At 37.4% G+C, this 17697-nt stretch overlaps 1 protein-coding gene across 3 annotated transcripts in view; it reads left to right on the forward strand.

Moving 5' to 3' along the window:
• The window catches only part of ZNF521 (zinc finger protein 521), a 294256-nt gene that overhangs the window by 28154 nt on the left and 248405 nt on the right, over positions 1-17697 (forward strand). For all 3 annotated transcript variants that reach the window (XM_021673901.2, XM_021673903.2, XM_021673902.2), the window contains one exon: positions 2076-2255. In XM_021673901.2, coding sequence (XP_021529576.1) covers positions 2076-2255 — 180 coding nt within the window. The remainder of the gene's footprint in view (positions 1-2075; positions 2256-17697) is intronic.

Here is a 17697-nt window from a genome sequence, read left to right on the forward strand (position 1 = left end):
GTAAAGGACTTTTAAAGGTACTCTCTATTTTTTTCTCCTTCCTCTTCTCGCCATCACTAAATAGTATTTACTAAGCACTCACCTGGATACAAAACTGTGCTGGGCAAAGTGCAAGACAAATGCAAAAGCTCTGTGATTACTACCCCCAGGAATGAGCAGTCTAAATCCTGGTATACGGAAATGGGCACTGTGTAGAATGTTGAGATAATAATTTTCCAGATGGCAAATCAACCCAAATTACCAATTTACCAATTGTGTGTTCTTTTTGGGAAAAAAAAAAATACTTAAACAGTGTGTTCTTTTTGAAAAAACCCCAACAAACAAAACTATATGCCCTTTGAGATGGGAATTTTGCTTTTTTTAAAAACCCAAGAGATTATCAGATACATTGTGATATAAGTTGATTTTGGCATATGTGAATCATTGGAAGGGTGGTGATATAGTTATGTTTATTGCAGATGTGAAGAAAGGCTTTAGAACAACTTCCAGACAAAAAAGGGAGTATAAGTGACTGGTAGAAGAAGCATTCATAGAAACGTGCTATGTGCAAGATAGCAGAAAGCACTCTCAGAGTGGTGCAGTGGCATTTATGGACTTTTTTGATAAATACTTTGTTAATTTTGATTCTGCGGATTGTTGATTGGAACATTTAATGAAATATTAAAAATATTAAATAGCTGGGCATGGCAGTATGTGCCTGTGGTCCCATTTACTTGGGAGGCTGAGGCAGGAGGATTGCTTGAGACCAGGAGTTGGAGGCTGCAGTGAGCTGTGATAGTGCCTATGAATAGCCACTGCACTACCACTTGGGCAACCTAGTGAGACCCATCTCTAAAAAGCAAAATTAAAAAAATTAAATATATTTATATTTAAATTGCCATATTTATTGTAGCCATTAACAGTAATATTGCAGTCATATAAAATGTGGCTACAGATAATACATTTGTATTTCTTAGGTATCTTGATACAGTTCTTTTGTAACCACTTCATTGACTAGTCAACGCCTTACAGAAAATAGAAATCTCTAGTTTCATTTTACTATATTTTGAGATATAGTTTATGACTTTGGAGGACTTTCTGTTACTGAAAATCAGTGACCCATAAATTCAGTCACTGATTGTATTATCCTATTATCTTAATTTCCCCCAAAGAGATACTCTCCTGCCCCATCCCCACACAGTTTTCTTCCTCCCTCTTTGGGAGGAAATGAGTCAAAGGACAGCGTAACTAATCAAAAAGCATTTATTGAGCTATAAGTGAAAGCATTCCACTTGCTTCCCCCCCAATCCCGCAGCCCCACCTCTCCCTGCTGTTTGTGTATCATTTTTAGGGTTAAATGGAACTATTCTTAGTTTTCACAACAATTAGCTTTACAACATTGATAATGCCAACTCAAGTTGTTGATTTTATTATTTATAATTGTTTTTCGTATATCTTATTTCACTTCTTTGGATATTTTTGAAAACAAGAGACATAAATTTACACTTTAGAGTTTGCGTTTGTCAGAATGTTTTGCTATGTGATAGAGCTTGTTTTGCTATCACTGTCTAACAAATAATGGAGTAGCTGTATGTTTTGACCAGTTTATAAGTAAAGGTTAATTTTGTGCCTATGGTAATTAGCTTAGATTATTCTAGACTTTTGGCTAATTCTGGTAATTCCTCTTGAAAGAGTATATTTAGCAGAAAAAGAGTTCATTCTTCAGCACAGTGGGTATTCTTCCTTTTGCATTGGAGACTTAAATTTTAAAAGTGGTTTATCTCTCTCTCTTAAGCAAAAACTAAAGGGCTATGAAAAATGGCAAAGTCAATCTTAAGAGCGGACGAGTGACTTGTTGGGAGAGATAGGAAAAGGGCAACATGGTGGGGAAAAGGAAGAAGTCCTTTGATAATCACTAACTGAATAATTTTAGGAGAGGCTCACTTTTGATTCTCCTGTAATAAATCTGCAATGAAGCCCTCCTGTTGTAACTTCAAGGAAAATGGTGTTTCTGTTTTTGGTAGCAAGAAGATTAAGAGTTACTTTAAAAGAACCTGTCTTTAAACCCCATACTTACAGTGTTGATTTTCTTTCAGACCCCAACTGTAAACTTGAAGACAAGACTGAAGATGGAGAGGCACTAGATTGTAAGAAGAGGCCGGAAGACGGGGAGGAGTTGGAAGACGAAGCTGTGCACAGCTGTGACAGCTGCCTCCAGGTGTTTGAATCGCTGAGCGATATCACAGAACACAAGATTAATCAATGTCAACTGACAGGTAAACAATACTTAACACTTTTTTGTCTTCTTGTACTGTTCTATTTCTGATTTTTTCGGTTTGTTCCTTTATGTGTTTTTCTCCTCTAATTATTTTATTCCTATACCTAGCTAAGTCTAGAGGCGCTTTTGAAAGAATTCTGAGATGGTTGTTTGGGGTAACCTCAGTGTCACAGTCCTTAGATTTTGAAATGCACCTAGATGTTAATAGCTAATGGGTGTATTTTGTAACCTCAGTGTCACAGCCCTCTTAGATTTTGAAATGCACCTAGATGTTAATAGCTACGGTGTATTTTCTTTTTAAATTTCTTTTTTACATGATGCCATGTAGGAGCAGAACATGAATATTGGATGACTAATATAATATTTTTAAAATCCTTTGAATACCTTTTCAAAGACAGCATGGGAAATTAACATATGTTAGCTTAGACATTACTTCCTGAAGGAAACCTTTCCTGATTTCCCTCTGTCTGAGTTAGCCACATTTTTTTGTGTTCCCATAAAGTCCAATACTTATACTTGGGCACCACAGTTCTCACTGGGTGTGTTCATTTTTCCATCTCACTCATTAGACTGAAAACTGATTAATGACTGAAACTGTGTCTTATTTATTCTTGCATAATCTGAGCCTAGCACAATACCTGGCCCATAGCAGTTACTCATTATGGCTGGCAAGCTATTCTGCTGTGCAGTTCCTTGGAAGAGTCAGATTTAAAGTAACATATTGCATAGCATGTTCGATGTAATGACTAAGTAAAACTGAGACTCAGCTTACCAAATATTTACTCCCTTTAAATATATCCTACAGGAATGCATTATATGAGCCTGGGTAGGGCATTTTAGATAGATGTCTGTAAGATACACATCATTTACTCCTATTTGAAGCTGACACCACTCCTATGTGTGTGTATGCGTGCGTCTCTCTCTGCCTCTTATTTTCCCAGCACAAATCTTTCTTCAGTTAAGCAAGTATAGGAAATGTGTTTATTGGACAAGTGGTTCTCTGACTGTTTTCCACTACATATTCATATTTTTATAAGATTTTAAAGTGTGTTCTATTTTAACAAGGTTTTCTGAACAGATTATTGTGGAATGTTGGATTAAATCCATTAAATAGGATTCTTTATTAAAAGTGCATTGTGGCTCTTCTCTTTAGAAAGGGATTATAGTGAGCAAGTTTATTAGGCCCCAGAATCATCTTTCTTTTGGAAAACCCATAAACATTTTCTGGCACAGAAGTTTGAGAATCAATGTTGCTTATATAAATATTGGCCATGCACATATATTTTATAGTTTATATATGCTTTTAGGGAACAACTTTTATTTTCATACAATTCCAAACTTACAGAAAAAATTAGAAAAATAATACAAGGAACTTGCATATCATTTACCTGATTCACTAGTTGCTTACATTTTTCGCCATTTACTTTATTCTGTTTCTCTCTCACCTTTAGCAGTTTCTTTCTAAATCATTTGAGAGAAAGTGGGAGACATCACACCTCTATAAATATATCCTGTGTATTTCTGAAGAACAGATCTCTTCTCTTACATATCTATGGTATACTTACCGAAACTGAGAAAGTTAATCTTTTGGCTGGGTGCAGTGGCTCACACCTATAATCTCAGCACTTTGGGAGGCCGAGGCAGGTTGATCATCTGAGGTCAGGAGTTCGAGACCAGCCTGACCAATGTGGTGAAACCTCATCTCTACTAAAAATACAAAATTAGCTGAGCGTGGTGGTACATGCCTATAATCCCAGCTACTTGGGAGTCTGAGGCAGGAGAATTGCTTGAACCTGGGAGGCGGAGGTTGCAGTGAGCCGAAATTGCACCATTGCACTCCAGCCTGGGCAACAAGAGCGAAATTCTGTCTCAGAGAAAAAAAAAAAAGAAAATTAACCATTAACACAAATAGTACTATCTAATTCACAATCCATATTTAAATTTCAACAGTTGTCTTAATAATGTCCTTGGTAGCTATTTTTTCTCCTCCTCCAGGATTCAGGATCATGCATAACATTTAATTGTCATCTCTTTTTACCTGGAATGCGTTCTCTCACCCTTTCTTTGTCTTTCCTGACCATGGCATTTTTGAAGAGAAGCTGTTAGTTTACAGAATGCTCATCCATTTGGGTTTGTCTGATATTTCCCAAGGATTAAATTCAGGTTTCATAGGCTCCTGTAGCATTCAGGCTCCTGTAGTAGGAGCAATACAGAAGTGATATTGCACCCTCTCAGTGCATCAGATTAGGAAGTACATGATGTTAGTTGGTTACAGTGGTGATGATGTTAACATTGAATATTTGTTTAAGGTGGTATCTGCTAACGGTTTTCATTATAAAGTTACCGTTTCTCTTTGTACATGGTTAGTAATTTGTGGGAGGATAACTTTGATGATACTGTATAAATATCCACATTTTCATAAAATGTTTGCCAACTGTTTCTTTTTTTTTTTGAGATGGAGTCTTGCTCTGTTGCCCAGGCTGGACTGCACTGGCCCGATCTCGGCTCACTGCAACCTCCACCTACCTGGGTTCAAGCGATTCTCTCGCCTTAGCCTCTCGAATAGCTGGGACTACAGGTCCGCACCACCACGCCCAGCTAATTTTTTGTACTTTTTAGTAGAGACAGGGTTTCACCATGTTGGCAAGGCTGGTCTCAAACTCCTGGCCTCAAGTGATTCACCCGCTTCAGCCTCCAAAAGTGTTGGGATTACAGGCATGAACCACCACGCCCAGCTGTACTCACTGTTTTTATGTCTATTGCAAGTTCATACTTTGTCTATTTGTTAGCCTACTGTAATATTCTTTCTTATTCATTTATTTGTATATTCATGTTACTGTCATTTTTAGGTTTTGATTTTATTCAGTGGGTCATAATTCATTACTCTCATTGTACTGATACCCAGATTGCCATAGATTTAGCCAATGGGAGTCCCTTCAAACAGGATCCTGAATGTGTTCAATATGCCATCATCATTATTTGAGAACTTTTGCTTCTGTTGCAAATAGATGCTCCAGAATCATCATGATCTTTTCTTGTCCTAGTCCTGCAATCAGCCAGTGTGTTTTTTCTTTTTTCTTTCTTTCTTTTTTTTTTTTGTTTAAAGGAGTCCTGGTTCTTAATGAGGACAAAGGTATTTAGAAACCAAGATATGGATACTATGTATGCTTAATGCTATAGGTATACCATTACTTAAAGATCTCTCAGTAGACAGAAGTAGGAAATGTACATGCATACTTCTTTTTTTCCTCTTGAGCGGAGTCTGTCGCCCAGGCTGGAGTGCAGTTGCGTGACCTCGGCTCACTGCACCCTCCACCTACTGAGTTCAAGCAATTCTCTGCCTCAGCCTTTCGAGTAGCTGGGATTACAGGCGCCCACCACCACGCCTGGCTAATTTTTGTATTTTTAGTAGAGACAGGGTTTCATCATCTTGGCTAGGCTAGTCTTGAATTCCCAACCTCATGATCCACCCTTCTGGGCCTCCCAAAGTGCTGGGATTACAGTGTGAGCCATCATGCCCAGCCCATGCATACTTAATATAATGCACATATAATATAGTTCATAAAAAAATTCACACATATACAAGTATATACACATATGTGTATGTTTCTTTATCCAGTAAAAACCATATGTTCATATTGATACCTCTCATTCAATTCAGTACCTCAGGTATATCCTAGTCTTTTTCCTTTCTGTATTTGTTACTGCCTTCCTTAACAGAGAGGAACCTGGCTTCCATTATTCTTATTAATATGTTCATTCAGTTTCCTGAACCTGGGATATACAGTAAGTAGTTTCAAAATTGCTTACTCATATCACCATGGTAGGCAAACTGAGTTTAATATTTGTTTATAATTATTAATGCTGTAATTTTAGTGCAACATTTACATATGGTGAAATTCATAAATTATAAGTATACAATTTGTGAATTTTGACAAAATCACTACACACATGTGACACAGCCTTCTTAAGATATAATTTCTTTCATCCTGGAAAGTTCCCTCACACTTCACCAGATGAATAATGCTCCACTAGAAGTAATCAGTTTTTGAGTTGTTTTAACCATAGATTCATTTTGCCTATTCTAGAACTTCTTATAAATGAAATTATATGGCATGCACCCTTTTTTTGTGTGTCCAGCTTCTTTTGTTCAGTATAATTAATGTCTATGAGATCCATTCATGTTGTTGTGTATGTAAGTAGTGTGTTTCTTTTCATTGCTGTGTAGTATTCCATTGTATGAATACATCATAATTTGTTTTCCATTCTCTTGTCAGTGGATTCTTTATTTTTAGTTTTTGAATATCATGAATAAAGTTGTAGTTAACCTTCTATATGGATCCTTTTGTGGACATATGTTTTATTTCTATCATTAGGAGTAGAATTGCTGGGTCATTGGGTGAAGGGCATGAGATAGGATATGTTTAGTTGTTATTAGAAACTTCCAAACTCTTTTTCAAAATGATTGTACCATTTACACTCCTACCAGCAATAGATGAGAGTTCTGGTTGTCGTACGTGCTTGCTAACACTTATATTGTCTGTCTTTAATTTTGACATTCTGTTGGGCATTTATTGGTATTTTTTGTGGATTTTCTAGCTCATGTATATTTAATTGACTTCATTTAAGTTGTATTTTTCCCAGAACTTACCATTTTTGGAAAGTCCCATTAAATGCAGATAATTAGTAAGATGCCGTTTTCAGTAGAATAACTGGTGCTTTAAACAAAGCTTTGCTTATGTAGAATCAGCACTAATATCAGTATAAAGACATGGGAACTTCAGCATACCCACTGGACTGACATGGCAGTGTACATGAATCTAGCAAGAAATCCTATCTTTGGTAAGAGTAGGTCCTCTCTCATGTTAAAAGTTATTTTAAAATTCATATAATTTAGAAAACAAACTTCAAGTTCTACTTAGTGAGTGGTTAATTTTTCCTGCCCTATAGTTATTTGTATGTTCAGCTCTGAAATTGAATCAAAGCAAAAGGCATTATTCTTGTCTCATACAACTTTAATAATACCTGTGCAGCATATGCTGAATTTTCCACATGTGGTATGATGAAGATAATATTTATGAGTTAATTTTTTTTAAAAACTGATAAAATATTTGGTTTCTTTTAGTCTGAAGCTTTCTGAAAGCAGGGAATCTATTCTGTGCTCACGTACTACAGCAGGTTAGTTAAAGGTAGAATAGTAGAGGCTGGGCGTGGTGGCTCACATCTGTAATACCAGCACTTTGGGAGGCCAAGGTGGGCAGATCACCTGAGGTCAGGAGTTTGAGACGAGCCTGGCCAAAATGGTGAAACCCCGTCTCTACTAAAAATAGAAAAAAAGTTAGCCAGGCATAGTGGCACACTTCCATAGTCCCAGCTGAGGGACTGAGGGAGGCTGAGGCAGGAGAATGGCTTGAACTTAGGAGGCGGAAGTTGCAGTGAGCTGAGATCATGCCATTGCACTCCAGCCTGGGCGACAAGAGCGAAACTCTGTCCTACACCCCCTGCCAAAAAAAAAAAAGTAGAGGCTTACTTGCCACTCGTTGATGTACATGTACAAAAAGAGTATCTGATGGGTCTTGTTTTCCTGTTTATTGTTGTTTAGGATGATTTCTTTGGGATGGTGGTATAATTGGGAGGCAAAGTAGAAGTGAAGGCCAAGGGGGAGGCAAAAAAGAAAAAAGGGAGAAATGAAATCAGGAATCATTCATGTTTGTTGAAGGTGTTAAAGCTGAAGCTTGAGTTGGCTGAAGGTTGCCCTCCAGTCTGATCTGGAAAAGATTAAAGACACTTGGAAGCATTTTAATTAAAAAAGTAATATTATGCTTTGCCTTCTTGCTTGGTTAAAACCTTTTAGTGTAATTTGGGAAGTCTGACAGTTCCAGTGTTTGCTTCCCACTGCTTGAATTCACTCTTGGTGCTGTTTCTCCCTGCCCTTCTCCCCGCCCCCGCCCCCCAAGTCCCCCCAACTGACAAAGTGCTGGATTTAGCAAAGGAAGATATTTCTATGTATGCATTTGTTTGTTTGCCTCTTGGTTTTATTGCTTTCTTTTTTCCTTTTTTTTCCCCAAGTTCTTTTTGTCTTTTAACTTCATTCAGCCCCATTTGCATCTTTACTAATTTTCCTAATTCTGGTCCTTTCTCCAAGATTCTTAATTTCCTTGTCCATATTTCCCCCCTTCCTTTTCTCCCTGCCCATTCCATGGTCTTATCTTGCTGCTTTCTCAATTTATTCTTTGCTCCTTGTGGCTTCCCTTCTATTAATCTTTAAGTTGTTCTTGACACGTTTGGACCTACCCAGCTATACCTTTGCCTGAAGACTTTTTGATGAACAATCTGTGTAAATAAAGAGGGACTCTTGAGCAGTGTGCTAGAGGGTTAATTATACAGTACGATTAGAAGTGAAAGATATCTTACAACTTGTTGATTTGCAAAATAAGAGAAAAGGGATATATGCTATGTTCTGATGCCTGTGTGGGTTACTCAGGGTAGTTCTGTTATGAGAGAGCCATAGAAATCCTGTCTTAGGTTCTTCTCTTCTTTCAACTGAGGGTTTTCTTGATAACTTAAGATCTTTTCCTTTGGTGACTTCCATCCCCAAGGGTGATGCACATTCCTTGGAAAGTCTGCCTTGATGAAAACCTATTTACTCTGCATTAAAAGTCTTGAAATTGAGCCAAGATCAAACCAAGCCTTTGGAGATGAAGGTCAAATACAGAACAAGATGATCAATTCTAGACCCAGATTTGAAAGACAGCTGTAAGATTATGTGCCAGGTCAAATAATGATTAGCTGTCCATATGGACTGAAATTTTAGAAAGTGGATCCTGCAGGGATAAAGGAAATGTGAGTCTCATACACAGTTCGTGGAGTCTGTCACTGAGAGAATATTCTAGAATTTGGACAGATTTTTGGACAAGCATCCTTGATCTAAGAAAGAACGAAACAGTCCCTGAAGATAGCAAAGGACGTGGTGACACTCACAGATGAGTTCTCTCTCCTTTGTCTCATGGTATAGTTTTCCTGGAGTCTACAGTCCAACATATATAAGTAAGTTATGTATCATCCCTGCTTGAAGGAATAGGGGGAAAGGTGAAAGAAAAAATTAAATCCTTCTCTTCAATTGTGGTAGTAGATGGAAACCACCTGTCTTGCCCCAGCCCTGCTGTCTTTTTCCTGGAGGCTAGGAGGCAGGGGAATCAACACTTTAATGCTGTTGGGACTCTCTGATGCAGAAGACAGATTATCAAAATATATATTTAAAGAAGGAAAAGCACAGAGAACCTCTCATTTTACTAATCCACAAACCCTATCATTTCTTGCCAATTCCCTCAGGGGGTGGGGAGGGCTGGAAGCCAGAGGGGTCTCATCACACTGCTCAACAAAGATTTAATAGCAGGGTGCTATGGGGAGGGCTGAGATTACAGAGACTTTGTTATGCTTACAAAACTGAGTAAGAACTAGCATTGTAAATCATCAAAACTAAGCTACACTTAGCAGGATAAATGTGTAAAGTGCGTTTGGTAATACTGTATGCTTGTTGTTCTGACTCATTTTTCTCCTCTCTCCTGCTAATTTGCAAACTTGAGTTGTCTGTTAAGTGTTCTTTCACATCATTAATGTGAATTGCCTGAGTGTAATTGCAGAAAAAACTAAATAGCATTGTATTAGTTCTTAACCCTCTGGTCTACCATACTATTGGAAGGTGACTGTGTAGAAATATGTGTGGCAGTCATTCTGCTATAGTTTTGGGGAACATGTTTGTAGACCAGATACATAAAGCCCTATCCAGGGTTGTGGCTTCTTTACAAATCATCTTCCTGTTCACATTTTTTAGGAAAATGAACTGAATTGATGAGTGTTTGTTGTTCATCAGTGTAAAGTAGTACGTCCATTTAATTTTGTTTTAAATGTTATGAAACTTCCTGAAAGTATCATACAATTTTTGTGAGTTGAAAACTTTTAGACATCTGGAATATCCTTATTATTTGGCCAAAGAATTTTTTTAAATGTGAAAGTGAGTATACATGTGTCATATGGTTGTGGCAAATTAAAGAGTGGTTCATTCCAATGAACAATAAAGTGCTCTAACAGCTAGTTCTGTTGGCAGTGGGAATAAGGGAAATGAGCAGTTTACAGAATGAAGCATCATTTTCATAAAAACAGATTGAAACTGCTTAGAACCTTTTTTTTGCTGTTTTCCTTATCAAACCATTAGTTGAAATAAATTACATAAAATAAATGTGATATTTTAACTTTTTAGTTCATATTAATTAGGCTTAAGGCATTATAAGTTTTATTTGCATATTTCTATATTAATTTCTATGTTAATTTATTATTCATACTTTGTTATTAATCATTTATATATTATTAATCTATTTCTATATTAATTAGGCTTACAGCACTGTTTTATTTTCCTGTTTCCTTCCATTTTGATCAGTTCCTCATTTTGTACCTAATATATGTCTGTTTTTACCCTACTTCGTTCTGCAAATCTCCCTAAGCCCTCAAAATGCAGTTTCATGGCAGCCATAGATTCCATTATCCAGCCCATCTCTATGCATTTTACTTTTAGACTAGTGATTTCTAAATTTTTTTGCCAAAAAATTTAGTATGCACTTTCATAATATATATATTTAGTAACACATTACATAGATACATGTGTTATACAACATTCACAAAAACAGAAATCAAAAAATTAGATAAAGATGAAATAAGCAGGATTTAAAAATAATTTTATGTTATTTTGAAGTCCTGGTTTCTTATTTTGGTAATTCATTTTAATGGCTGTTGAAACTGAAAAAGCACTTCACAAAACCTCCAGAGAGAATGTATCTTATTCTTTCCCATGAGGTTGTTATCAGTGGTGGGTATAAGTTCATATTTCTAAGAACTTTCCTGATAATCTCACTTCTGTGCATTTGTTTTGACAACTTTCAGTCAACACTGATGAAACTGTTTGTCCCCCTCCCCTTTCCCTTTCATATGGTGGGTGACAAGGAGCTTTTACTAGGCCTGGAAGGGCCAGATTTGCCATTTTCTTGTTGATTACTTGTGCTTGACTATCAATATCCTGCAGTGTTTTTTAAAAGCAGAAAACTTTTTAAATTAGTTGTCAAAATTTGAGGATTTTGCATGAATTAGATTAGATTAGTTAAAATTAAATATGATGGGCCAGGTGTGGTGGCTCACACCTGTCATCCCAGCACTTTGCGAGGCTGAGGCAGGCGGATCACCTGAGGTCAGGAGTTTGAGACCAGCCTGGCCAACATGGTGAAACCCTGTCTCTACCAAAAATAAAAATTTAGCCGGGCATGGTGGCACACACCTGTAGTCCCAGCTACTCGGGAGGCTGAGGCAGGAGAAACGCTTGAATCTGGAAGGCAGAGGTTGCAGTGAGCAGAGATGGTGCCACTGTACTCCAGCTTGGGCGACAGAGCAAGACTCGTCTCAAGAAAAAAGAAAATTAAATATGATGATCCGTAAGTCCACTTTGCTGGACATGGTAGATTGCATTAGTGTGAGATGGGATGAAAGGGGCAGATAAGCCAGCCCAGCCAGCTGACTGGAGAACTGTTTATCTCCTTGCTACTCAGGAAGGTCTTGTTAGTACCTGGATGGCTATTTCTGATTGCTCTCTGTTCTGATTGGTTTCTAACTATTCAGAATATCCTCTCTCCTGCAGGGTAATGTACCCTGTATTTCAGAGACCACTGTTATTGAATATCACTTACTTCACGAGGTAAAAAACAACTCACCAAATCTCTGTTCCTCTCAGTTATAGAGAAAGTCGTGGGTCTGAGCGTGTCACTTTCTTCAACTGTTAGGGCTCCGACCAAGTTCTTCCATGCAGTTACCAAAGGATCATTCATAGTTGGTTTTGACTTCTGACCTGTAGGCTGGGTATGCTGCTTTTTCCGGTTTTGGAGGGTCAGTTCAGTCATTACCTGGTATACAAGCTTTGTTATTTTCACATTGATTTTGCTGCAGCAGAATTTTTTGAGTATTAGTACCTGGTCTGCCATTCTATTCTTGATATATTTGTTTGTAAAATTCACTACCAAAACATGGATGTAAAATAATTGTTTTTAGATCTGTTATTTTCTCAAAGCTCTTTGCATGCTTGTGGGTATTGTAATTGGGATTTAGGAAAGGACAGTCTGTACTCATGAATGTTTTCCCAGTATAAGTGATGATCTGTTACATTTATTAACTAAAATTAAAAAGTTTGGATTTTGAAGGGGTACTATAAGAAATCTTCCTCTGTAATTTTGGTGTCCATATTTTATTAGGCATTTTTACTTTTAGCCTGCTTGAATAACTTGTGATTCACAAGAAAGCTGCTGATTATGAATGGACAGTTCTTGAAGGATGTACTCTCCAAGACATAGAAAATAAACGGGTATATTCGCTTTAATTTTAACAAGTAAAACCTAAGTGGAGAATATCTTATATTAGTTATAATTGTGTTCACAAATCACCTGTTTCTTCACTAAGTTGAGTTTTTAAAAATTAGTCTTTTGAAATGAATAGAATTCAAGAAGAAAATTATCATTATTTATCTGTATATAAGAAAATGTTACCTTTGGATGTCTGCAGAACTACAGAAGTTTAAGATAAATTGTTTTGCCTTAGTTGTATAATTAATAATGAATGTATAATGATCTAACTGTGTGGTTTCAGGATTCATTTGCCAAAAATTGTAAATAAATTGTCAAGAACACAAACCATGGGAGAATATCTTCAAGAATTTCTACCATGTCCTTGATGGTCATTGATGGTAATGAAAGCTGTCAGCTTGTCCCTGTGGAGAAGTGTAAAAATTATAAATGAAGGGCTGTATTTGGGATGTGGAGACAGTGGGATCTCTTTTGTGGGGAAGATGAATTAAAAGAGGCCCACTCTTTCCTAGGCCCTCTGCAGTCATTGGTCTATCTTGTAAGCACCAATGTTCAGCTATTTGGATACAGTTGTGTGCACATAAAGGCTCTGCCACATTTAGCCTGTTCTCAAAATGTGAAATTCAACATGATAAAACTTAAGATGTTGATTTTTTTACGTTTTTGCCTGACTTTACTTATATATTGTTTTCATGTTCTCTACTTAAGATGCTCGTGACCTTTATCTGTTTCCTTTTATAAGGAGTGGGTTACTAAAAATGCTATTAGCTGTAGACTCTTTTCACACCCTTTTCTTTGTGGTAAGTCTGTGTCTGGGGATCTTGTCTTTCGGGAATGGTAGCCATGTCACAGAGATCTATGACCTCTTAATAGGTCTTGGGAGGGGAAGGCAGGAATCATTCTACACTGTGCCTCGGGGCTTAGTTCCTTTAAACTTCAAGGAATTGGACTGGAAGTCTTCACTCCTCCTTTCTTTCGGTTTTACCTTCAGGGGAAATTGATCGATTAGAGGTGATTATTCCACAAACTCTGAACCCTTTCCCCCTCTTTGTTCCAACTGGAGCATCTCAAAGTTTAAAGGGATTGTGTCTCCTGGGTGAATTGTAGAATGAATTTAAGTAGCTTATTGGGCAGAACTCTTTGAACACACATTAAAAGTGCTAAAAAATATATTTGGAACAGAAGAAAATATATGAAACAAAAGGGTAAAGAAACATTCATTTCAATATAATTATAATGTAATTATATGGGTTATTTTTTATCAAAAGATTAGCTGTTAGAATATAGAATCATAGTGTCATAAGTGACGGGGCGTGTATATGTCCTCTGTTAAACTCAGGAATAGTCTATTAATTTATGGCTTTCATTTTTTTTTTCTAACTTAATAAGAAAAGATATATACCTAATTCTCTTTTGTTTTCTTTGCATGTATAATATATTTGCCTTATGGACACTATTATATTTGAAATATATTTAGTATCACATCAATTTAATCTCCTCCCCCCACCTTTTTTTTTTTTTTTTTTTGAATTTAACTCAGACTCTACCTTCTCACCGAGCAGAATTAGCTCCCCCTGGTGACTAAATAAAAATGTAGACAAGGATGTTTAGGGTGATAAGCTTCATTAACTTCAACCTTTAAATGCATAATTTATATTAGGATTCGTATAGTAGGCATGTACACTGAACTGTTTTTCAAGTAAAAATTCCAATTAGTCTTAAGAAATGTTCATTTTAATGTCAGTTTATCTATTTAATGAAGACTGATCCATCTTGTGTGGCTTTCTTGGAGTTGTGCCCATTTTGATGACCTCAGAGCTAGCTCTTGGTTTTCTGCTGTGGGAGATACTGGAATAGGAGGTAGACATTCAGATCTCTTGTGAACGAGGAACTGGTTATAAAAGCAGAAAATAAAAGTAAGAGCAGCCACCAACTTACCTATCTCTATCATTCTTGCAAAATAGACTTTTATAGAAAAGGTTGTCATTGTTAAAATAATTTAAAAGAAATACACTTTTAGGAAAAACACTATTATACATTCAAGCACTAAGACATATTTTTTGGTTGTACCAACAAAGCATTTTTTCATTTAATTTATGAATTATTTAAAGTGTATGTTTTTATTACTCAGATTGCCTTTAAACTTAACTTTCATATAGTCTATTTTGTAAAACTGTTCTCCTCCATAATTAAATTATCAGGTTGACAGACTCTTGAGAATGCTTTTATAATCTTTTTAAAAAGAAATCTGTCAAATCTATTATATACTTACTATTTCTTATACCTAATTTTATTTTCTATGCAAAGTATTTGCATTTCACCAGTGTTTTACACTGGTTATTAAAAAGCCATGTCCTGTGGCTGTATGATCTGGTTTAATATTTATATTAAATATTATATATGTATATATATAAAATCTTGCATTTAAAGGGAAAGATTTACAATTTTATGTGAGAGTTCATATTTGAATCGCTTTTTGTTCCTCTCTTTCTGAATAGTCTTGTACTTTTCTGCCACTCTCTTTTTGCTTTTCTTCCTTTTCCAAGGCCATAGTTTTCGGGTACAAGCCTTAGTTCATTGATGTGTTCATTTCTTTTGTTTTTCCACCAAAGTGTCTCTCTGTGTTGAGAGAAAGAATGCCATCTTTTAACCTCAGTTATTTCTCAGCATCACCTTCTGTGGCCCGCAGAAACCTAAGCAGAGCTTCTCTTGGCGTTATTGATACTATTTTGTCACTTGGCCTGAAGCAGTGATTATGAAGCAGCATAAATGAACACAGCATCCCCCTTCCCCCAGTTAATTTCTGCCTCCTTCCATTACCGCTAACTTCCTTCTGCAAGCAGTCTGCCTGCCCTTTGCAATTCAATAATTTCAGTGCCTAGCAGAAGAGCAAAGAACCATGCTTTGCTTTAACTTTTGCTAATGGTCCCTCACAGATGGAGCTTAAGTTAGGGCCTGACAGCTATACAGTGATAGCTTTCTTCTTAGGAACACTAGACTAAAATACTGACAAGTGCCTAATAATATAACTATTATTATATTGATTAGATAGTGCAGTTCAGCATAATGAAATGTGAAGTGTATGAGTGTATGGCACCCTTTCTTGCTACACTAAGAAGACCATCCACAAGTAGTGAAGTGAATAGCACCTCCCAGTAGTGTGTTTTCCCATATCACTATGCGTCAGCAGTTTAGTTCAGTAAACATCTGTCAATCAGGGTCCTACTCTTTGACCAATAAATCCTGGGAATACAGGTTCCAGGATATTCTGAGAAATAAATAATTTTGCTGGGGAGGTTTTGGGGGAGGTGTCATTAACACCAACTTGGCACATCAGGGTGGTTTCCTGGAGCACATGATGTCTTGAATGATGAGCAAGAGTTAGCCAGGCCAAGAAAGGGAAAGGGGTGTTTCAGGTCAACAGAAGAGAAAGAATAGGAAAGAGGTGTGAAGCAGCATAGAATCTGCTGGGCAATTTTAAGCTGTAGGAAAACGTGTAAGGTGAGGAATTAATGAGATAATATGACTGTATTAGTTATTCATTGTTGCATAATAATTATTCCAAAAGTTTTTGACTTAAAGCAACAGCCATGTATTTTGTCAAAGTTTCTATAGGTCAGGAGTTTGGCAGCAGCTTCCCCGGGAGATCCTGATTCAGAGTTTCTTATGAGGTTGCCATCAAGATGTCGATCAGAGCTACGGTTATCTGGTGACCTGGAGAGGGCTGGGGTATCCACTCTTTTTTTTCTTTTCTTTTTTGTTTTTTCGAGATAGAGTCTGGCTCTGTTGCCCAGGTGGGAGTGCAATGGTGCGATCTTGGCTCACTGCAACCTCCCCTCCTGGGTTCAAGTGATTCTCCTGTCTCAACCTCCCGAGTAGCTGGGATTACAGGCATGTGCTTCCACACCCAACTAATTTTTGTATTTTCAGTAAAGATGGGGTTTTGCCATGTTGGCCAGTCTGGTCTCAAACTCCTGACCTCAGGTGATCTGCCCACTTTGGTCTTTCCAAGTGCTGGAATTACAGGTGTGAGCTACTGTGCCTGGCCTGGGGTATCCACTTCTGAGCTTAATTGTGTGGCTTCTGCCTGAAGACCTGTCAGGAGGCTTCACTGCAAGGGCCTTTCTGTAGGGTAGCTCAGGACATGGCAATTGGCGCTTCCCAGAATAAGTACTCTGAGACAGACAGACAGACAGCAGACAGAGACAGATACCTCAAGATGGGAGCTGCAGTGTCTTTTATGACCTCATCCTGGAAGTGGCATAACATTACTTATGCCATATTCTACAGGTCACACAGTTCAGCTGTGGTGTATGAGAGAGAATTACCCAAAGGTGTGAATACCAGCAGGTAGGGATCATTGGAAGCCATGTTGGAGCCAGGTACTGCAATGAACCAGGAAAGGAAGGCAGGATCTGGCAATGGGGACGCCATGCCAAGAGCTCAACTTTGATTCTCTGGCTTGCATTTTTCAGACTGCCCTGAGCAGCTTCACAGATACCAACCAGGTAGAGGTGGAGGTAGGGAGTTGAGTTAGCAAGGATTCTCCATTCCCTGCAACCAGAGCAGCCCAAGATGAATATTCAAGTCAGATTTCATTTGATTTTTGAATTTACAGGTTTAAGAATGTTCAGTAATTACTGTTTTAGGCAGTGGGTAACCATCAAATATTTTATGCAGGGAGTGAACACATATTCAGATTAGATTCTATTTTGCAGAGTTAGATTGTGGAAGGAACATTGTGGGGAAGGGCTTTGAGATAGGAAGCTCTTGCAATTGTACTAGTAAGAGAAGATGGGATCAGAACCAATGCAGATGGTCATAGGGTGGAGGGGATGGCCAAAGTCAATAAATACATAGGAGGTAAAATCATCCAGATGTGGTAATTGATTAGTTGTGTTTCTGAATTCCTCAGCTGTATTTGGTGGCCATCACTCTATACTAGGAACAATAAGAAGCAGGTTTGGATGGTGGGTTCCCTTTCTGCTTGTATTAAATCTGAGATACTTTTCTGGGTAGAATTGTTTAAAGCACTAGTTGTGT

This window comes from Aotus nancymaae, unplaced genomic scaffold (assembly GCF_030222135.1).
Source record: "Aotus nancymaae isolate 86718 unplaced genomic scaffold, 86718_ANA_hifiasm-v0.15.2.pri h1tg000020l, whole genome shotgun sequence".
Classification (NCBI taxonomy): Eukaryota; Metazoa; Chordata; class Mammalia; order Primates; family Aotidae; genus Aotus; species Aotus nancymaae.